Genomic DNA, 23,484 nt, shown 5'->3' on the forward strand with positions numbered 1-23,484 from the left:
ACATCCGAGCTCAATCATGTCTTCACCTGACATCCACACGTGCATTTCCAGAAAAAGTCAATAGATATCAATAAATGAGAGCCTTGGCTGATCTTTCCCCTCCTCCTTAACCAAGAGATGTTGAGGCCAATTATATTAGCAGATCGCTGCCCTAATCAAGAACAGCTAACTCAACACTGACCAGTGATCAAACCAGGAAACCCCCTAGCTTGTATAGTTTATCCACTCCCTGAATAAACTAGGGAGCTCTCACTACATATCTCAACACCTTTCTACAGAAATATGGACTTGACGATTTTCTATTATTGCTTTTAAATCACTAAACCGCTTTCACTGGAAGTGGAAGTGGTTAAATAATTGTATCAGTTTCTACTGTGTCAACTCTGACCTGTTTATACTTGCATGACGAATTCAACAGCTGGGAATTGCTCATATGTGAGATTCATGGATTGCTCCCAAGTTCCAATTGTGACGTTGCTGATCTGCCTGGGGACATCCTGATGCTGAGGGAAAATCTGGCAGTGCTAAAAGTATATTGAGAGTACGTACACATGGGCTGAGAAGCAGCTAATTCAGGGCCATACTCAACATAGAATAAAAATACTTAACAGGAGCAGGGCTAATTTCAGTTAATTGAGGAGGGATCTGGCCTGGATAAATTGGAGTCAAAGATTGGCAAGCAAAAATGTAATGGAGCAATGGGCGGCCTTTAAAGAGGAGATGGATCAGGTACAATCTAGGTACATTCCTACAAAGGGCAAAGGGAGGGCAACCAAAGCCAGAGCTCCCTGGATGACGAAGGAATTGGAGAGTAGGAAGAAGCAGAAAAAGTATGACAGACGTCAGCTTGATAATACAAATGAAAATCACGCTGAACGTAAAAAGTAGAGAGGAGAAGTGAAAAAGGAAATAAGAGGGGCAAAGAGACAGTACTCAACGAGTGGTTAGGATTTGGAATACACTGCCTGATAGGGTGGTGGTACAGATTCAATCGTAGCCTTCAAAAGGGAATTGGCTAAATACTTGAAGGAGAAAAACATTGCGGGGGTATGGGGGAAGAGCAAGGGAGTGGGACTAACTGGCTTGCTCTTCAAAAAAGCCAGTACACTCTATGGGCCGAACGGCCCCCTTCTGTGCTGTACTATTCTATGATTCTATGGCACACCGAGGCCAAATACCACTTGTACAGGTTTGTGATCCGTGGCACTCCAGGAGAGTTTTACTACCTGGACTGTGGGGACGTTGATTCGCATACAACAGGGTTACCTCCACGGGCTCATTTGTCATTGGTGACCCTGCCTGCAGTATATACTCAACCTAGAATAAAAATACTTAACAGGAGCAGGGCTATTTTCAGTGAATTGAGGAGGGATCTGGCCTGGATAAATTGGAGTCAAAGACTGGCAAGCAAAAATGTAATGGAGCAATGGGCGGCCTTTAAAGAGGAGATGGATCAGGTACAATCTGGGTACATTCCTACAAAGGGCAAAGGAAGGGCAACCAAAGCCAGAGCTCCCTGGATGACGAAGGAATTGGAGAGTAGGAAGCAGAAAAAGTATGACAGACGTCAGCTTGATAATACAAATGAAAATCACGCTGAACGTAAAAATGTTACATGAATATAAGCAAACGTAATCAGTACCAGCAAGAGGGGCGGCTGCTAAATGACGGTAACATTTCTTCTGGAACTGGCAATATATTTCTATCCATGTCATAGATAATCACAGAGATATACAAGTATATTTTTCTTGTTACAAATTTTTTAAATAAATATATTAATTTTGGAGTATTGACAGATAATTATGAGGACTGAGTAAAATTTAGGAAGGCATTCCCTGTATTTGTAAATGTGAAGATGCTAAAGAACTAAAGATTATGTGACATTCTATAGCTATAATGGAAAAAGCAGATCATGTTAGGGACCTTTTGGAAAAGATATGAATCCAACAGGAGACTCAGCTGAATAACTCATAGCATTAAAGTTGAGACTGCATTATATGGTGGCGGGTCTTCCTGTTGGATAACTTTGATATCAAACAAGTTCCCAACCATGCTTTCTGTTTGTACCATGGATGTAAACGGAAAACATATAAATTACTTGTGTAGGGATATGTCCAAATATTGGAATGCTTGGGAAGTAAATTTACTGTGGAAAAGTGACATTCAATAACCTGTGATGAGTACATGACATGCCATCTACTCAAAGCAGCAAAATAATATGTATGTCCTTCTGGTCTGGGCTGTATTTTGATTTGCTGGTCCAGATCTGCTATTCTTTGGTAATAGTTTGGTAGTTGGGGAAACATTTGTTTTTTCCATACAGGATTTTTGTGTATCAAGCTGTTTAAGAATCTGATAATGTAGCATATTCTGTGGTGCCTTTATATGGAATGAAAGAACTGTAGTTCTGTGAAAATTATAACTAGATAGCTGAACAAAGCAGCCTGTGTTACAAACAGATACTGTTAGTTTTTTTAAGCTGATTTTATGAAACATAAAATCGGCAAACCAAGGATTAGAAAGAGTAAATGATTGTACAAAGCACTTCACGAGAAGGTGGTGTCCCTTTAAATGTATTACAAGTTCACTTGCCTACTGTCTTCTTCCCTTAAGTGTGAAAGGTTCTGTGGTAATATTCACATCACATGACCATAGGGAGATTGGGAACCTTTGTGCTGAAAGCACTCACACTGAAACATTATGTCGCAGGAAGGGAAAATGCAATCAGAATTTTTTGTGTGTTTTAATTACGCTATGCTTTGCTGTACACATTATAGCTTAATTATAGGGCATTTTAACTGGTTACAAGATGGATTCATCCAGAGGCTGTTTGTGCACATTTAACGTGTTGGGGTGGGAGGAGGGCAAGGGAAAGCAATTGTACAAACTGCAATTGGCAAAAGAGCTAAAGAATACTACAAAAAAAATAGGGAACTGAAGCAAAGATCTTTAAAACAGTGGCTGAGTAGTGACGTGTACATAAGATCTAGCCGGGCTGAGGTCAAGCTGGATGAATGATGGACTCAACCATTGATCTCACCCCATGATCATGTGGACTACTCTCAATCTGCTGAAACAGTGTGTATCACGTGATCTCAGTACATTTCAGATTTACGCAGTGCCAATTTTTTGGTTCATGAACACAGTTCCGGTCCGTGAGCAAAACTGAGATAAGCTGTTAAAATTGACAGTTTTCTCAAAGCTAAAATTATACTTTTTAAACTTACTTGTAACAGACATTTCTGCAACAAGGAGAACTGCCAAAGCAACATTTTACTCAAAAACACTAAATGGTTCATGTGAAACCCAGAGATCAACTTTCCTGGCAAGGGCTGTGGATTTTCTTGAGGTCTGCACAATTTTTATACTGTGGCCACTTGCCAAGGCAGACTTCCAGACAAACATTTTTGTGCCAAGCACGCTGCTTTTGAAGCTACGAAGCGAACTGAAAGGGCAATCTGTTGTATTCTGTGCTGGAAACCTGAGTGGTTTCAGCTGGCTCAGAAATGGAGTGAAGACGGCCCAGGTTCTAGTGCAGCATTTTGTTTTTTCTGGTCAGATGCATGTCGTACTTTTTGGAATCAGCATAATACTTTATTGGCTTGGCAATGGAAAAAAGGCACTGAGCCAGAGACATGAGCTGCAGATTAATAAATGTTTTTAAGAGGGAAATGTAATCCATAGAACAGTCTTATTAAAGTTTATGAATAAGCTGCAGTGCTATGGAAAATAAGATTTACACGTGTTGCTTTTGATTTTGTTTAAGGATGGGAGTGACTGGTTTAATGTTTGAAACTGATCAGTCTCATTTTATTGAGAACTGTAAATTGGAATTGTAGAAATTGATCACATGATTACACCACACGTACAACAATAAACTTGAACATAACTTAGAAATGTTTCATTGAGTCACATCTGTTATATCCACATGAAGAGAGAAGATGTGACATACTGAATCAATTAAAATATGTAACCCATTGAGGGGAGGAATAGTATTTCTCTACCATATGTACAGTTTAAACACAGCCTGGCCCAATTATTTTTTTGCTGTTTTTACAGTACAACAGATTAAAAAATGTTCCTCTCTGAGGGTTGCAAAATGCTGCTGCATGCTGGGGCTCCACCTGGTCACATTACTGAGAGGCAGAGATGCTGATTCCCAACCATGATTTGCATGCAATTAGTCCCTCATTTTGTTTATTACACAACAGTTTCCTACGTTACAACAGTGACTACACTTCAGAAGTACTTAATTGGCTGCAAAGTGCTTTGAAATGTCCCGAGATTGTGAAAGGCGCTATATAACTGCAAGTCTTTCTTTCTTTTTATGCTGTGAGGAGGAGGGCCGAAGTGGTAAATATTAGGCAAGATTCCATTCATCTTTAACAGTTAGCCCACTGGCAGCTCAGACAGAAATTTAAGAGAACAGGTCAGATACCTGTACTGTCAGATGGAGGAATAGTGTGTCAAGTGTGGGGGAGGGGAGGGGCGGGAAAAGGGGCAAGGGGGGATGCTGGCAACTTCCAAGTGTCCGAGGTGCTGGCCTGAAACAGGTGTTAGGATCCTGTTTTGCATATTCGTAGAGCCTAACACCTTCATCATCAACTGGGCAGAGCATGCTGTACGTATGCTGCTTTCACGCTGCTAAAGCGGCGTAACTAGTGGTCCTTAAAGGGACTGCTGGAGGCGAGCACAAAAAGGCAAGTATCTTCTTAAGCTTTCATTTCTGTTGTTGCTCCTGGCGCTACAAAAATACTGCAGGCTGCTGCCAGCCCATGCTCGCCCCCCACTCCAGTTCACCTTCTTCCGACCCCCCCGGAACTACCTGCAAACCGTCCAGCCGAATTTCGTATGGCCCCGATGGACGAGCTGTATCGGGATCCCTGACTGGCATCTGTTGTTTGCTGCTATTATGCAGATCGGGCCCGAGGCCCAATTTTCAGCGTGCCTCAGGCCAACATCTTTGGGTGCACGTTTTGCCATGGTTTCTGGTACTATGTTAATTTCTCCCCACTTACTTTTGTTGTGTTCGTTTATCTTTTGGAGGTTGTCTCACTCTTTTTGTCTTCCTTCCTGCAAGTCCAATTTTCTCTCTCTCCTGTGTCTCCCAGTCTGTGTGCAAGTCTTTCTTTCTTAAATGAAATCTGTCTCTCTCACTATATGTCTGTCCCTTTCTTTGTCTTTATATCTACCAGTCTTTTTCCCTGTTACACAGTTCCTTTATTTATCCCTCTCTTTTTATATTTTTTTTGACCATTTGAATTTGTTTACTCCATTTCTCTTTAATTTCCTCTTTCACTTTGTGTTTTTCTTTGTAAATCCACTTCTTTTAATCTGCTATTTAAATTCGTTCTCTCTGTTTCTTTTCGCAGCCCTGCTTACGTGGCCATGGTTGTTAAAGAGGGAAAATATCAACAGGGTAGGGTCTGACAGAATAGGGAGATTGGCCAGGACCTCATGTGTGGAAGGACAAATTCAGATTAGGGAAAGCAATAAGACTAAAGATTGGGACTTCAAGATGTATTTGCATTTGGAGGGGAGATTTGAGGAGAGTAAACAAGCTTTGCAGGTTGAGACTTGGTCATGTTGTAGATTTTCTTTTTATAATTGCAAAGAAAATAGAAAGCTAACAATATGTGAAATACGTAATTTAAAAAAGGAAATTAACAAAAAAATGAATGGGAAGTATAAACAGAGGGCAAAAAACAAATAGAAATGGCTGCCTTGCATGCTCCTTTCGAATTAACTGTTGAGATGTGATTGGTCTGTGCTGATTATAAGTTCTGAGAACTCTATAACCCTACACATTTGCTCTCTGTAATGACAAAACTCTTTGAATTGCAGAGATATATAAGACAGATGTTTGAATTGACACCAGCGACAAACATTTGCACTTTCTGTGTGACCTGACCCACAGTATGAGAGACATGTGACTTGATGTAGAGCAGAGACAAAGTTGTAGAATAACTGAAGCAGTGACTGAATTTTGTTTTTTGAGGCTTTGAGCAATATGAATCAATGTTGCACAGGCTAATGATTTTAGGACATTAACAAATAATCAATTCAGAGCAAAGAATAAAAATATGATTCAAAAATTAAATGGCCAAAGATTACAGGATATTGTGTGCTTTGGAAGAATGATTTGTATTATAGTCAGTAATTTAGATAATTTAAGTATAATCTAGGACCCTGATATTAATGGTGATTGTTTCCCAGCAGCTATTTCTCAGTTATGTAAAAAGTAGGGGAGAGAAAGAAAAAAGTAGGATATGATCATTCAGGAGCGAAGTTAGGAGATACTTCTGCAGGCAATGGGTGGTAGAAGTGTGGAACTTTCTCCCACAAAAAATTGATGCCAGTAATAAGTAATCATTTAAAATCTGAGATTAATAGATTTTTGCTAGCCAAGGGTTTTAAGGGAAAAGGAGCAAAGGTGATTGGATGGAGTTAGGATACAGACCAGCCATGCTCTTATTAAATGGTGGAACAGGCTCGAGGGGTTGAATGGCCACTCCTGTTCCTATGTATGCAATGTAACAAGGAGTGGTAGTAGTCTTGCCTCTGAGTCAGATGGTTGTGGTTTCAAGCTCCACTCCAAGATTTGAACATATAATCTAGGTTGACGCTTCAATGCAGTACTAAGAGAGGACTGCAATGTTGGAGGTGCCATCTTTTGGACGAGCTGTTAAGCTGAGGCCCTATCTGTCCTCTCAGGTGGATGTAAAAAATCCCATGACTCTATTCAAAGAAGAGCAGGGGAGATCTGCTGGGGGCAGATTTTCTGCTCCTTTCCGCTCCGTTTTTTGCCCCGCAACGTCGGCAATGGCGGCGGTGAGGTATTCTGGCCGGGTGGTCAGCCTGCAGCGCCCCGCAGCAATCCTCGGGTCCGGTTTTGCAGCGGCTTGCAACACCAGCAGGAGTTTTGACTGTTGCCCGACCCGTACGCCCCAAAGTGCGCCCCGCAGTGAATGCCTGGGAAATCAGGCGGTGCAACGATACCAACAGAGGAGAGGTAAGTAATGGACTCCTAAGGTAAATGTGATTGTTTTTTCTTTTAATTTTTTTTGCGATTTGTGTTGTGGTGATGTGGGCAATGTTTTGGGAAAGTTTTTGTGGCTTTTTTTTTAAGGTTTCCCCCACCGCCCCCATCGGAGTGCTCCTGGGCCCAGCTCTTTAGCTCGGGAGTTTCCCATGCTAATGCCCTAAGAGAGGTGTACAATGCCTCCCTTAGCGCTGCGTCCCCTGACTCAAGACCCAGCTGCCCAATGTTACTTACTGAGGCGCAAACTATTCTCGAGCACAAGCTTTACTGTCCCGCCGCCATTACCTCCCCAGAAACATCAAAGCCGAAAAACCAGCCCCTGGTGTCCTGGCCAACATTTATCCTTTGACCAACAACACCAAAGAAAAGATTAATTGGTCATTCATCTTATTGTTGTTTATGGGATCTTGCTGCGCTCAAATTGCCTGCCACGTTTGCCTACAACTCAACAGTAACTACACTTCAAAAGTAACGTGTTGGCTGTAAAGTACTTTGGAACAGCATGAGGATGTGAAAGGTGCTATATAAATGCTTATTCTTCCTTTCATCTTTCTTTTAGATGTTAGAGGGTACTTGTGGTAAATATGACAACTGGAATAAAAACAGCTGCAATTCTTTAGTGCACCATTTTTCTTTTGTACTTGCTTAGTTTCAGTCCAGTTAGCATTACAGTTTGAAGCAATTTAACGTAACTGCACTTACATGTTGTTGTGGCCATCAGCCAAAAAACGAAATGGAAACAATTGCCTCTGAGATTTACTGTTCCTCATCAGGTTCCAAAGCAAAATTAATAGAAATAAATAAATGCTATAATTTGTATCCACTATACTAAGCCACATGACTCTCCAGTATTTTTAAATTGTTTATTTATTTGCATGGGCGACGGGGGGGCGGGGGGGGGGGCGGGGGGGATGGTGAGGTAAAAAGTCAGTGAGTGAGAAAATCTGGACTGCACTTGCAGATCTCCAGTTCTTTAGCTGCATTGGCAAAGGTCTGAGATGAGATCAACTCATCCAGAATCACAGGAGAACCATAAAGAGGGGGAAAATTAATCAGGGCAAAAGAGGAAAGGACTACACTGATCATGCAACTACTGATATTTGTTTTAATATTACAGGTACTTATTACAAATGATCTTCCACGTGGTTGACCGGTGAGAGAGTTCACATTTAAAACACTTTTTGAATGAATACAAGACCTGATAAGTATTTGTAGTCAGTTATTGAAAGAAATTTCTGTTAATTAAACAGTTATTTGCCCACAGATTTGTCTTCTGGCAAATATTTAAATTAATCATAACCACCCAATTTATAACTTTGAGATAGCTAAATTCCTGGCAAAATAGCTTATTTTTCAGAGTTGTTAAAGAAATTCTGTTCACATACTGTTGCAAATGCCCAGCAGAGGGTAGTGTACAATAAGAGGATTGTCCCACGCCGAGCTGTTTTCTTGAAATAACAAGGCCACGAGATTTTCGGTGAATATCTTTAAAAATTTGCACACCTATCAAAAGCTTGGTGCATAGTTTATTTGACTAATGTCTCAGTCCCAACGCTGTCAGAAGCATGATAACATGTACGGCCACTTCTGCCTGAAACAAACCTGCCTTATCTCTTGAAAGTATCACACTGTATTATAGGAATGTATGTTTTGTACATTCAATGACTGGCAAGGTCCACCAGATAGTTCTTTAAGAGAAAAATAGAAACATAGAAAATAGGTGCAGGAGTAGGCCCTTCGAGCCTGCACCACCATTCAATAAGATCATGGCTGATTATTCACCTCAGTACCCCTTTCCTGCTTTCTCTCCATACCCCTTGATCCCTTTAACCGTAAGGGCCATATCTAACTCCCTCTTGAATATAGCCAATGAACTGGCATCAACAACTCTCTGCGGTAGGGAATTCCACAGGTCAACATATTACACTCTATTCCTTCATCCAAATCATTAATGTATATTGTAAATAGCTGGGGTCCCAGCACTGAGCCCTGCGGCACCCCACTAGTCACTGCTTGCCATTCTGAAAAGGACCTGTTTATCCCGACTCTCTGCTTCCTGTCTGCCAACCAGTTCTCTATTCACGTCAGTACATTACCCCCAATACCATGCACTTTGATTTTGCACACCAATCTCTTGTGCGGGACCTTGTCAAAAGCCTTTTGAAAGTCCAAATACACCACATCCATTGGTTCTCCCTTGTCCACTCTGCTAGTTACATCCTCAAAAAATTCCAGAAGATTTGTCAAGCGTGATTTCCCTTTCATAGATCCATGTTGATTTGGACCGATCCTGTCACTGCTTTCCAAATGCGCTGCTATTTCATCTTTAATCATTGATTCCAACATCTTCCCCACTACTGATGTCAGGCTAACCGGTCTATAATTACCCGTTTTCTCTCTCCCTCCTTTTTTAAAAAGTGGTGTTACATTATCTACCCTCCAGTCCATAGGAACTGATCCAGAGTCGATAGACTGTTGGAAAATGATCACCAATGCATCCACTTTTTCTAGGGCCACTTCCTTAAGTACTCTGGGATGCAGACTATCAGGCCCCGGGGATTTATCAGCCTTCAATCCCATCAATTTCCCTAACACAATTTCCCGCCTAATAAGGATATCCTTCAGTTCCTCCTTCTGACTAGACCCTCGGTCCCCTAGTACTTCCGGAAGGTTATTTGTGTCTTCCTTCATGAAGACAGAACCAAAGTATTTGTTCAACTGGTCTGCCATTTCTTTGTTCCCCATTATAAATTCACCTGAATCTGACTGCATGGGTCCTAGGTTTGTCTTCACAAATCTTTATAGTCTGAAATGTGCCTGCTAAGGTGTTGTACATGCATCATGATCAATATGCTTTAGTGAGAAACATTTTCAAACTGCTTGTTCTATGCTTTTATAGACTTTAATTTACTGTTCCTCTTTGGCAAAGTCTGAGGTGATCAACATAGGGGTAGTGAGGTTCCATTCTGGTGTGAAACCATGTTACATGGAAGCCCAATAGCATTTTAGCCCTATCTCTGATCTGCATTCCCGCCGAGTGAGGCTCCACCCCGGGAGTAGAAGCTTGTACAATTTCCCATTATATTCAAGAAGAATAGAAAGAGATATTTTATCCTATATGTTTTGTTCTCCTTCGGTGTTGGTGGTTATGTTCTGCCAAATGCATTTGTGGAATAATCGTGATAGAAGGAATTCTCAAATCTACTAACCTTAATATAATTTAGTCCACATATAGATTTACATTTCTTTATAATCTAATATTAATGGAGAAATTGATACAAATTACAGGGACAAATTGTATCTTCATATTTTTTACATGACCTATTGTGCTTTTTCATACAAATCTCCAGTTATATACTATGGGACCGAAATTGGCCCTTTTTTTAAAGGCCCTACTGACCGGAGGCAGGTGGAGGGTGCGACCCATCAGCAATTGCCTCGATTTTCCGCCCCGCCCAGTGCTCCGACCCCTTGTTGGCCGCGCGCTAACTCTTTACCGCCCAGCGGTGACCCCTTTTCCACCCCACCGGGGGGGGGGAATAGCCCTGTGGGACTGCGGCCACCGCCGGTCGGTGCCACTGACAGATCCATGAGGCAGGAAGCTGCCAGTGGCTGGGCGGTGCGGCCGCCCTTAAAGGAGAGGGCCCACACCACGGCCGCTTTTTTCTTTTAATTGTTGACCTTCCCTAATGGCCCAATGAGTCCTCATTAGACCTCGCAGCGTCCTTCCCCTTGAACTGAAGGGAAGGGACATTGCTAGGCGTCAGCGCGACGGTGTCGTGGTGATGGACACAGCCCCACTCCCGCCTCTACACCACCTCAAACAGCGCCCAAAAGCGCTGGAAGGCGGTGTCACAGATAAAAAGCCGAATTTTCCGCCTCTTCCCTCCGACTCCCACCAGGCAGTAATAATTAGACTAAATCGAATTATCTGCCTGAAACGTGGCAGAGGGCAATTTCCCCCCCTATATATCTGAAATATGAGTGAGGATTTTGAGAAATTCCCTAACATATGGCTGAATTGTGCAAGTGTGTACGATTAAGTGGTTTTATTGCTGCAAAGTTAAAGTATTAAGGGGGAGAAATTCACTGTCGCCCCGTTTGGGTGGCTAACTTTTCAATGCTGGGTGAGAACAGGTTAAGACTTGGATCCGACGTCTCCATGATCAGTTAACCTGCTGATACTATCTTGGCTCATCCATAAAGAATGGCCACTTGAGCAAGTTACAGGAGGCTGCCTATCACCAGTGGAACCACACCTAGTAAGGAATCAACAATTTCAGGAGAAGGGAAGGAAGGAGAAAAAAAAATGTTTCAGAAATTGAACATTTGAGGCCTCTGTCAAAGGACAGTGGGGAAATGCTGCTCCTCATGGATGTCACTCCCAAAATTGCACTGAGAAAAAATGTAAGAGAAAGAATGCAATGCATATAGATACAAAACATTACAGACTAAAAGGACTTTATTTGTTGTTATGAAGGAAGATGCTGAAGATCCAAATTGCAAGGATCAGCTTAGTTGGGTGGTGGTGGGGTGGGGAGGTAAGGAGGTAGTAGGTACACTTGTTCCCTACATTTTCAGTTTAAATCTGTAACCATGGTAACATCGTCTAAATGTTTTACTACAGCATTACGCGGCTGCTACAATATCCTATTTTTCAGGAATACGGGGAACATCATGAGATTAGGTGCAGTACATGTACTGTACGATTGGCCCAAGAGCTCAGCACTGTGTGACTGACCTAAAAGCTACATATTGTTTGATTGGTTGAAGAGCTTCACACTGTATGATTGGCTTAAGAGCTCTGTACTATTTGATTGGTGTAAGAGCTCTGCACTGTATGATTAGCCGAAGAGCAGTGTATTCTTTGATCGGTCGAAGAGCTCGGCACTATATGACAGATTTAAGAGCTCTGATTCCCCTACACCACCAATTGTTAAAATTAACCACCAGACTGCTGTATCCCAATAAAATATTATCTGCAAGCAATGACTGAGGAATTATGATAATCAGAGAGAAAATAAATTCAAGGCTTTGCATAGAAGCTATCTGTAGCAGCAGGGCTAAGATGGACATTCTAGTTATAAAGTAATACCTAACAAGTCTGTAATGTTCAAATTTGAGTCACCATTTTTCCTCTGCCTTTCCTTCTAATCACTATTATCTTTACACTTCGCACATATTAAACATGGAAAGGGAGAAGACCACATGAGCATTTAGAATCCAAAGTTTTCAGTTCACATATAGAATTGCGTTGATGTTTGAACCAATTTAGGGAAGTATACTGAATGTGAAAATTACCTTGAAACAGAGAAAGTTAGACATTAGGTAAAATACCTTTTTGTTAACTAAAAGCCATTAACTAATATTGCATAACTAATATTGTTCCGGGGGAACAGAATAATTGTTATTGCAAATTTTATCAACATTCTGATAATTGAATATGTATTATTTCAATGTTAATTTTTAGAGTAACACCGCCATACTAAGGCTAGAATTCAGAATCTTAATGAGCAGACTGTAGTTACATGCTCCATCCACCTCCAATCAAACTCTGTTCCCATACTAGACCAAATTACAAATAAACTAGGGGGGAGAAACTCAGTGTCACCCCATTTGGGGCGCTAACTTTTGAAAGCTGGGGAGATTAGCACCAGGCACTAATGAATCCCAGCTTTTTCTAAATTTGGTGTTTGCGCTCTAGGAAGGAAGTGGAGCATGAAAGCAGGCGCTCCACTTCCTTCCTGGGGCGCTAAAGGACGCAGGCGAGATGGTAGTGGTGCAGTGCTGCAAAATGTCCCGTGCACGTTGCTGTGATCTGAGGCTCCTTCCCTCCCTTAAAGGGCAGGGCCGTGGAGGCAGGCTCTGCATTGGGACCAGTGAGCTGGTCCCCGACGGCAGCCACAATCCGGCCCGATCAGCCCCAGTGCTGGGCTGATCGCAGGCCAATTTCTAGGCCTATATGTCTTTATATATGTATATTTTTTAATTATAAAACACACAAGAACTGTTAAATTATTGGACTTAACATACATCATTAAGTTAGATTGGAGAGCGAGAGAATCCGGCATAGGAAAATGATGGGCCTGAAATTCCGGCCTCCGTGGGTCCGTACAGAGTGTGTACGGATCCGGGAAGGCATTGCAAAAGCTGGTTTTCGGCGTACGATGCGCATGCGCCGAAAACCGGCTTTTCCGATGTGTCAAGTTCTGGCTTGACAGATCGCATGCATCTCGGCAGCAAGGACATTCGCATGGGCAAGATTGCACTATTTGCCCATCTCTTGCCCAGCGAATGTCCTTAAAACTCTTGCGCCTGGTAAAAGCCTATTTTACCAGCGTAAGAATTTTAAAACATATAAAAACCATATAAAAATAAAAGTTTAAAACACATTTTTATGTTAAAAACCCTGCCCACGAAGGTAAGTTTATTTTAAACCCTAATTACAAAATTTAAAAAAACAAATTGGAAAAATATTTTTTTCTTCTGAAACATTTATTAACTTTAATTTCAATTAATTTATGTGAGGTGTGTTTTTTATTTTTTATGTTGTGTTTAGTGTCTTTGTTTTTTTTCTCATTAATAGCAATGAGAACTCATAGATACAGAGTTTTCATTGCTATTAACGAGAATACTGTTAGTGATTGGTTGTGCAGTCACACGTGACTGCACCTTCTGCGTTCGAACCTCGAGGACGGGAGCACGCTTCGAAGCGCGGGAAGAGAAGGCCTCCCCACTGGAATCGCAGGCGCCTCCGGGACCACTGGGTCGGAGCTATTCGTCTGAAAGAAGCCTCCGACGGAATTTCAGGCCTGATATTTATTCCACGCATGAAGGGGACTGTATAAGCAATCTTCAACAGTCTCAAGTGAGATAACCAGGTTTTCTTCCCGAATGGAACAAACATCATAGTTAACACTTTTAACTTCAGTATCTTTTCATATAAAGCTCATCGCTTTATTAATCATTTTGGTGGATTTTTTTCTTGATTGAAACAAAGCCCTAAATGATCGTCATGTAACAGGTAGGATGCTTATGGACTCTAATAGCAGCCATGAATTTGTATGCTGCACAAGCAAGCTTTGTCTATGATACTGGTGCTGCAGAAAGCTCAGCAGCAGTTATCAGATGATGGTTGCTACGGTTACCACTGGCACTCACCACTGCTGAAAGCTGTGCACAGCTGTTTGAATTTATTTTCAACTACCGGTAGCTCATAGGGAGCTAGTTCCGTTCAGCTTATTAACTCAGGTGGAAGCAACTCCACATCTCATGTGCATGAATCAACATTTACATCATATAGTGGTAATCCCCACATGTGTTGTATAATGTTACCTATATTTCAATTCTCCCATGAGCCCATGAGAGTAATATTTTTATACCTGAAACGGTAAGCACTTTTATTTAATAGAAGCACAGATCTGTGTTTTCTTCCAGAGATGTGAACCTAGTCAGAATTTAACTTATTTCACAAAACTTACTTTCTAAACATATACAGGGTCTCTTATTCAGCCAACTGAGTGGTTTGACTATATGCCTTGTATACATAGTATGGCATCAACATTTTCTTCCCTACAGTGCAATAAATTACCAGCAATTAAAAGCGAAATGCGCATTTGGAAAATGTTCCTAGTATTGAGTTACAATGCATTCTGCACAATTTCACTGCTTGCCTACAGCGTGGTTAGGATTTGCTGAGCTATCATTCTGGATTCTTATTGCAACACAGAATTCAATGATGCCAGCTAAACTGCCAGAACGTTTCCACAGTGCAGAAATAAGGATTTTTTTTTCTAATCAGCACTTCACTGTTTCAATAAAAATGATATCAATTAAAGTTATATTAATGTAATAATTTCATTTATAGGGGTAATTTAGATTTCCATATGGAGAAATAAATATGCAAAATAGATGTTTACCTTTGGTAAATCGGTAATAGTAATATAACTAGCCCCTGGGAAACCAATGCCATCCTCTTCTTCATTTTGGACTGCCTCTGGAGACTGGAAACAAATGGAAAGAATTGATCAGAATCATGGAACTTCTCTTCAAAAAAAGACTACTAGCAAAGAAAAGGCTATTTCTCTCCACTGCTTTCAAAAATTTACAAACCACATTGTTACTTAAGTGCTCATTAATAGTTATTGAAATCAATCCAATCCATTTTTTTCCTTTTTGGACCCAATGGCAAACTAAGGGCTTGCAGATACGCACAAAGCCACAATATGAGGCTCCTGGGGTTTGATGGACTGGCAGAATTTTAGATCATCTTTCACTTCTGGAGGTGGGCACAGTTCCAGCCAGACGCAGAATATATTGGTGATATATTAGCATGGATAGAGGATTGGCTAACTAATAGAAAACAAATAGCCGGGAATGGGTCATTTTCCGGTTGGCAAACTATAAATAGTGGGGTGCTGCAGGGATCGGTGCTGGGTCCTCAACTATTTACAATCTATATTAATGACTTTGATGAAGGGACGAGTATAATGTAGCCAAGTTTGCTGATGATACAAAGATAGGTGGGAAAGCAAATTGTGAAGAAGACACAAAAAATCTACAAAGGGATATAGACAGGCTAAGTGTGTGGGCAAACATTTGGCAGATGGAGTATAATGTGGGAAAATGTGAGGTTATCCACTTTGGCAGAAAAAATAGAAAAGCAAATTATAATTTAAATGGAGAAAAATTGCAAAGTGCTGCAGTACAGAGGGATCTGGGGGTCCTCATGCATGAAACACAAAAAGTGAGTATGCAGGTACAGCAAGTAAGGAAGACAAATGGAATGTTGGCCTTTATTGCAAGGGGTATAGAGTATAAAAGCAGAGAAGTCCTGCTACAACTGTACAGGGTATTGGTGAGGCCACACCTGGAGTACTGCATACAGTTTTGGTCTCCGTATTTAAGGAAGGATATATTTGCATTGGAGGCTGTTCAGAGAAGGTTCACTCAGTTGATTCCGGAGATGAGGGGGTTGACTTATGAAGATAGGTTGAGTAGGTTGGGCCTATACTCATTGGAGTTCAGAAGAATGAGAGGTGATCTTATCAAAACATATAAGATAATGAGGGGGCTTGACAAGGTGGATGCAGAGAGGATGTTTCCACTCATAGGGGAAACTAAAACTAGGGGACATGGAATAAGGGGCTACCCATTTAAAACTGAGATTAGGAGGAATTTCTTCTCTCAGAGGGTTGTAAATCTATGGAATTCTCTGCCCCAGAGAGCTGTGGAAGCTGGGACATTAAATAAATTTAAGACAGAAATAGACAGTTTCTTAAACAATAAGGGGATAACTGGTTATGGGGAGCGGGCAGGGAAGTGGAGCTGAGTCCATGATCAGATCAGCCATGATCTTATTAAATGGCGGAGCAGGCTCGAGGGGCCAGATGGCCTACTTCTGCTCCTATTTCTTATGTTCTTATGAGAGGGCAGTTTCCTCCTCTCCTGACTGCCATTCCGTATTATAATGAAACAAATATAGGCAATTTCAATTCACTTCCTAGTAGATGTGAGGTCAAAAGCACAAACAAAATTAGAGTCAGATTTAGGTTGAAATGCCACATTTAAAATGAGACAGCAATACAAGCCTCTCCCCCACTTCTTCCATTATGTTTCTAAGGGCTAGTATTTGCACTGCATCTCTGCCCGGTTTCTCGGCAGTATTGGAGAGTTCTGCCAGCAGTTTCGAAATACCGCTGGTGAGCGGACCGCTGGCATGCACTGTCCAAAGACCGCTATCACCCGATCTGTGACTCAGCAATGACCAGCAGGTAAGTCGGAAAAAAACACCCTCGAGAAGCAGCGGTAGGTAAGTAGTCCTGCAAAAAAAGGTAAGTTAATGGGTTTTTCATAATTATTTTAAAATTCTTTTACAGTGATTAAATTGAAAAAGGTCCTGAGAATGCTTTCTGATTTTTATTTTGTTTTTTGGAAAAAATATTTTTGTGTTTTCCCCCCTCCTAGGCCCAACCCGCCGCGGTCTAAATTTTAGTAATTACCGCACATTTTGTTTAAGAACCACCCAATCGACCCAAGATTGCGTTTTCCGCCAAGAATCAGGGTGTAAGGTCCATTTTTTTTCACCAGGCGGAATTTTTCCTTTTTTTGTGGAATTTTTTGCCCGTGGCAATTCAAAAATCTTAGCAGTATTTTGGGCGGCAAGCCGGCGCTGGCGAATTTGGGGGAAATTCTAGCCCTAAACATTTTAATGATAGACATTATGCGGTCGAAATTTGGTACCGCTATTTTTGAGGCAGTGTCACCGGCCAAGAGATATTTTTAACAGCAGGCGGTAGGAGCGGACCCCAAACATGAAATTAAGTTTTGCCGCCTAAAGCGTGGATAGCAGTGTTAAATCATGACGTTGCACACTTATCTAGAGGCACTATGCAGTGCTCAGTGAGCCATAAGCGTGGGCTCAACATCTGGGAGTTCGGCAGCATTTGGAGCTGCGCCAGACATAGTGGCATCACATGGAATGCATTGAGGCGCTGATTGGGCGCCCCAATGGATCACGGGTATATTTGCTTCCTATGCACTCACTCAGAAGCTGAGCATGGCAGACCTAGCAGCAGCAGCTCGTCAGCGTGCCCATCGGTTCTCGGACTCCGCAGCAGATGCACTCCTTGATGCACTGGAGAGGCATCGGCAGGTGCTCAGGACAGAGACTGGGAGGAGACCACAACCACTAACATACCGAATGCTATGGAGGGAAGTAGCAGAGCGAGTGACACGGTGCCAAGGACATCAATGCAACGCAGAAAAAAGTGGAACAGCCTGATGCGGATAGTGAGGGTGAATATCTTTAATTTCAAACTTCAACATGCTATGCTCTGGCCTCAATGTGCACTCTCTGCTCAATGTAGTGTCTTGGAATCCATGCTCTAAGTGGGTGAGACCACAGTCAAGGTTCCCATTTGTAATCTCACCCATTGCAAGGGCCTGCATGCACTGTTAAACTTGCTACTCAGTTCTACAGACCCATCCCTCATGTTGTTAACTCCTCAGTCTTCATATGCGTGCTAAAGACAGTAGCCTCCCTGTTACTGTTAGGTCCTGGCCCTCCGATTCAAGCATTGCCACAGCAATTCCACGCCGCGAATGGCAGTTACATCGAGCTGTGAATAGCTTCATAGAGTAGCATGCACTAAAGTATGTAAGGCACTTGGGACACACTGATAGAAGGCCTCTAACTCCGACTTTCTCTTTAATATTACAGTCAAAGCTTGCACACAACCGGCGGGAGCAAATGCAGACAGGTGGAGGGGAGTCAGATCTCCAAGTGCTCACTCTGTGTGAGGAACGGATAGCTGCCCTGATGGGCGTTTAAGTTGGTGCTATGGCGGTGGGTGCGGCCAACCCCACTTTGGGACACTGACAATATGTTGAGTTCCTTTGCAGTGAACTGCAGGGCACTTGGCCCTCACACCATCATCGTGTAGCTCTTTTGATGAGGCTAGCATTCACAAATGCCTTTCCTGCTCATGACCTCCTCCCCTGCAGGTAACCTTCTGTGTTTATGCTTTCAGATGATCAACCAGATTCACCAGGGCCTCCTCGGCTGCCTTCCACTGGTGCAGATGATGGCGAGGAGGAGGAGGAGCAGGAGGACGACACCTCGTTCGATCTCATGCAGGAGGATGCGCGGTCTGAGAGGGGGCCAGCAGCGCTGTTGACGAAGGGGTGGTCCGGGAGGCGGAGTTGGGTGATGCTCCGGGACCCAGTGGCCACTAGCAATGCCATGGGGAAGGGGAAGGCCGGGGGTCAGTTCCCCGGAGCGTAAGTGCACGCATGAGTGATGCGCAGCAGCACTCTTGACGACGAGCCCAACCTAGAGGTTGTCGCAAGACAATACCTGCAGTTGCACAGCGACCTGCTGGGTGCAACATTAAGGGTGCCCCAGAGTCTCGATGCACTAGCTGTAGGAATGGAGGAGTCTGTCTCAACTGTTGCTCATGCCTCTCAGTAGCCCAATCCGTGATAGATATCAACGGATGCTGGATGCAAACAGTGACCATGGGGTCCCAGACATGGTGGCACAGGCTATGGCTGACGTTGCAGTGGACATTGAGCACCAGGCCGATGCTATTGTAGGCCTGCATACTCAAATATCATCAGTTTGTGGTGTTCTGAGTCAGCTCTCTGGTGTACTGCAGTTACAGTCACGCCTGATGCAGAGGCAAATAGATTCAACGGACACACTGACCGCTGCCATCCAGTCTGGGGCCCCATCAGTTCAACGGGGATCTAACCTGCCGAACCAGGGTAGCAATCTGACCTCACCCAGATTGCTGCAGATGATGATGCTCTGCCCTGAGGGAGTAGCAGCCTGTTGGGCCAGTTGGAACGTGAAGTAGTTTCTCAGCATGACTTCATTCCGCCTTCGCAGCTGCTGCTTTCTGCAACCCATCCACAACAGAGTGCTACCGCCCATGCTGAGGTTATGCAGTCCACAGCTGGGTCTTCCAAGGCCCGAGCTGGTCGGGGATGTCCTGCTAGGCCATGATGTGTGGCTGCGGTTCCAAGTCAACAACCAACTACCAGCCCATTGAGGAGGAGCAGTGGGCGTGGGAGGGGGGAGGAGGGAAGGGGTGGTAAAGCATTCTTCAAGACAAAGTAAAGACCTGTGGGAAGGTGGCCACATATGCTGACTGTCTTAAGTGTATGACCCACCAAACACTTGCTTGATAGTCAACAGAGATGGGTAGCTTGTTGCAATGTGAGCTGTAAGTTGTTGCATGAATGATGAAACAATTGTCTGGTAGCCGCCAGAGATGGCTACCTTGTTCGAAAATGAACTGATGTCAATAATTGCACTTGGATATCTCTGAGAATGTTTGAAGGGGTTTTGTGGGTATGTTGATGTGCTGGGGATGAAGTTGTTGTGTTGTGCTCGTTTTCAGCACACATGATTTATGTTTGCAATAAACCAAGTTTTGATTGTTCACATGATTATGCAGTGATTAATAAAGACAGAGGGCTGCAGGGTGTGTAGTGATGTGTGTAGTTGACGCTCATGTGTATAGGCTGGCCTTTTGGCACGTCAAGAGTCATTCACTGGAATCGATGAGCAATGAGTCTCTGACGAGCAGCCCTTCCAGCCGCAGCAGTGTCATGCTGTCTCCTCCTTGGCTGAAGCTTCTCGTCTTCCTCCTCATTATCGTCCTCCTGTGGTCGATCATCCACCCCTGGTGGTAATGGCTGGTCCCTCATAATGGCCAGGTTATGCAGCATGTAGCAGACAACGGTGATCATGGAGACTCCATCAGATGAGTACGGCAATGCCCCTCCAGTGCAGTCAAGGCAGCGGAAACACTGCTTCAAAACCCCGCTAGTTTGCTCGATAATGGCCCGGGTTGTGGTATGGCTGGTGTTGTAGCGCTGCTGGGTAGAGGTGGTGGGATTGTGAAGGGGTGTCATCAGCCAGGTGGCCACACCATATCCTTTGTCACCCAGGAGCCAGCCACGACCTTCATTCGGTGGCTGGAAGAGTTGTGGCACAGTGCTCTCCCGCAGGATGAAGTCACCGTGGCAGCTGTCAGAATAACAAGCATTGACAGCGAGGATCATCTGCCTGTGACTGCAGACCAGCTGTACGTTGAGGGAATGGAATCCCTTGCGATTCCGAAACACCTCTCCATTGTAGGGCGGGGCCCTCAATACCATATGCGTACAATCAATGACCCCGTGAACCCTGGGGAAGTCTGCTATCCTGGCAAAGCCACGGGTGCGCTCATCCTGGTCTTCCCTGGACATGCTGAAGTTGATGTAATCCATTTGTTTGCTGTGGAGAGCGTCGGTTACCTGGTGAATGCAGCAATGTGCTGCAAACTGTGAGAGGTTGCATATATCGCCTACAGGAGACTGGAAGGAGCCGGTAGCATAGAGATTGAGTGTTACTGTCACTTTCACTGCCACTGACAGCGATGTCAGCTGCCAGATATGTCTGCAGAAGGTTGCAAAGCTCCATGACCACCTCCTTGTGGAACCTCAGCCTTCTTAAGCAGTGGTCCTCGGACATAAGAGTAATGCTCATGGTAAACCCTGCGCCTGTACAGCCTCCTGCCCCGCTGTCTGGGATGCCTTCCTGGAGAGGATCCACATTTGCCCTAAGCTATCTCTGCAGCCAGCACCTTTCAAGTCGTCGCCACAGGACGACGTGGTGTGATCACTGCCCCCATAACTTTGCAGAGGTCACAGCGAAATGCAACTTGTCGCTGGTTTTCCTTCCCAGTTGTTGGCCTGGCTGTCAATTTGGCCGGTTACTGGGTAGAAAATACGTCCAAGAAATGAGCTTTTGACCTTGCCAGGTTCTTCGGCCATTTTCGTTCTTCCCTGCACGCTCACCGTAAATATCGGGGCCATTATGCCTGAGTTCATTGAAAGTGAAATTCTTTGCACTAATTTCTGATTACATTTATCTTGGAGCACACAACTGTTTACTATAATCTGATAATCCACACACAGTGCGGATTACCAAAGTTGGTTAAAAATACTTATTAAAATACAGAAAAAATGAAAACAAAAATTCCTCTCTTATATAATCAGGTACAGCTTCACTGCGTTTCGTAACATTATATAAAGGTCAGCATAATGAAGACCACAGAAATAAATCTGCTTCTTCTGGAAATTAAGTTGAATTATATACTGATGATGAAGTAGTAACTCATGAATTTTTAAGGAAGAGCATTGCCAAGAGCAAGTACTATGTATGGGAATTACTTATTCTAAATTTGTCCAAAGCAATTTGTATAAAAATAATTTAAAAGTATAACTTTTTAAAATAAATCCATTTATAGAGCTCATCCATTTCACAGTGAATCAAACATGGGTGGCTTCAATTCACTTCTGAAACGATGGATATATCGGAGCATGACAAGCTTAAAGGATCCCCTTGGAGTATGCCAGGTTCTCAACAGTGATCAGTATGTTTTCAGACCAATTATAATAATCATTCTCTGATGAGTATTTTCTAAAATCTAGCATTTCCAAAGCCCATTTTGCAATTAAGAGTACATTGTTTTCTAACTAGCAGGCCTGAGTTCTAAACATATTTGGAAGGGGCAATCTAATTGTAATGCATGCTGAATACATATTCTAGCAAAGTTGATAGCACTGCAGAGCACAGGAGCATCTAGCTTCCTTTATATTAAGAAAGGCAGTGTGCTGTTTCACATGTTTCTGGCACCAATAGAGCAAGTAGAGATTTCCTTACACTGGGGCCTATTCTGTGCTGTGTTCTGAGAAGGTTCACCAATACGATTCACACAAAGCAACTTCATTTTACTGACTTGTGTTCTATTTGCTGACTTTAACTAATTGTCAACAGATGTTTTCATATATTTTGATCTGTCAAGAGTGATCAAAAATTTCCACTAAGTAATGTTTGCTTACAGAACAAGCAGAGAATATGGTACAAGGAAGTTTTATATTCACTTTGGAACACTTGGCGAACTGAAGTCAACCAATGTTACTGGTGTTGGTAGTGTATGTGCTTTTCTAATCAGTTATGCTTGGCTAGAAGGTGCTATTGGAAGGCACACAACTTGGAACACTGCATTTGACCACTCATAGGGCCCAAGTTTCGGGCCGCGCCTAGAATGGCGCAGCCCCGACCTGGACGCCCGTTTTTCACGCCACAAAGTGCGCCTAAAAAAAACTTTCAGATTCTCCGGCTCCCTGCTGGTCCTCTGGCCCTCGGCGCGGCGCAGCATGAGCTGTGGGGGGCGGAGCTAGGTCCCTGCGCTGAAAACAGTGCCGGGACCTCTGCACATGCGCGCTAGTGGGCGCGCATGTGCAGTAGTTCCAGGCGCCCAAAACTGTGTGGGAGGAGCCCGAAGCACGCAGCCCCTAGCCCTGGCCGAATGGCCTCACTGGGGCTGCGTGCATAAGGCTCCTTCCACGCCCAGCTCCTGCTCTTCCTCCTGACCCGACTCGACTCCCGCTCCCTCCCACTCCCCGCCCCCGGACCGGACCCGACCGCGACACCGACCCGACTCCCGCTTCGCCCCCCCCCCGCCTCCGGACCGGACCGGACCCTCCGGACTGGACCCGACCCGCGCTCCCCCCCCCCCGACCTGAACCGAACCGACCTCCCTCCTCCCCCCGACCCGACCCATGCTCCCGACCGCCCCCGCCCCCCCATCCCCGGACCGGCCCCGACCCGCGCTCCCGACCCCAACCTGCGCTCCCCCCGACCCAACCCGCGCACCCGACCCCAGACCCGACCCGACCCGACCCAACGCCACCTACCTGTAAATCTGGTGCTGGGGACGGGCCCGGCCCGTTCAGCCTCCCCACCCCCGTTCAGCCTTCCCCCCCACCTCGCCTCCTCCCTCCCTTCTCCTTCCTCCCCCCTTCTCCTTTCCCCCCTTCTCCTCCTCCCCGCCTTCCCCTTCCCCTTCCCCTCTTCCTCTTCTCCACCCTTCCCCTTATCCCCC

At 44.0% G+C, this 23,484-nt stretch overlaps 1 protein-coding gene across 4 annotated transcripts in view; it reads right to left on the bottom strand.

Moving 5' to 3' along the window:
• kiaa0586 (KIAA0586 ortholog) overlaps positions 1-23,484 on the bottom strand; it is an 800,223-nt gene that overhangs the window by 192,169 nt on the left and 584,570 nt on the right. For all 4 annotated transcript variants that reach the window (XM_070879138.1, XM_070879139.1, XM_070879135.1 and 1 more), the window contains one exon: positions 14,962-15,045. In XM_070879138.1, the coding sequence (XP_070735239.1) occupies positions 14,962-15,045 (84 nt within the window). The remainder of the gene's footprint in view (positions 1-14,961; positions 15,046-23,484) is intronic.

Source organism: Pristiophorus japonicus, chromosome 4, assembly GCF_044704955.1.
Source record: "Pristiophorus japonicus isolate sPriJap1 chromosome 4, sPriJap1.hap1, whole genome shotgun sequence".
Taxonomy (NCBI): Eukaryota; Metazoa; Chordata; class Chondrichthyes; family Pristiophoridae; genus Pristiophorus; species Pristiophorus japonicus.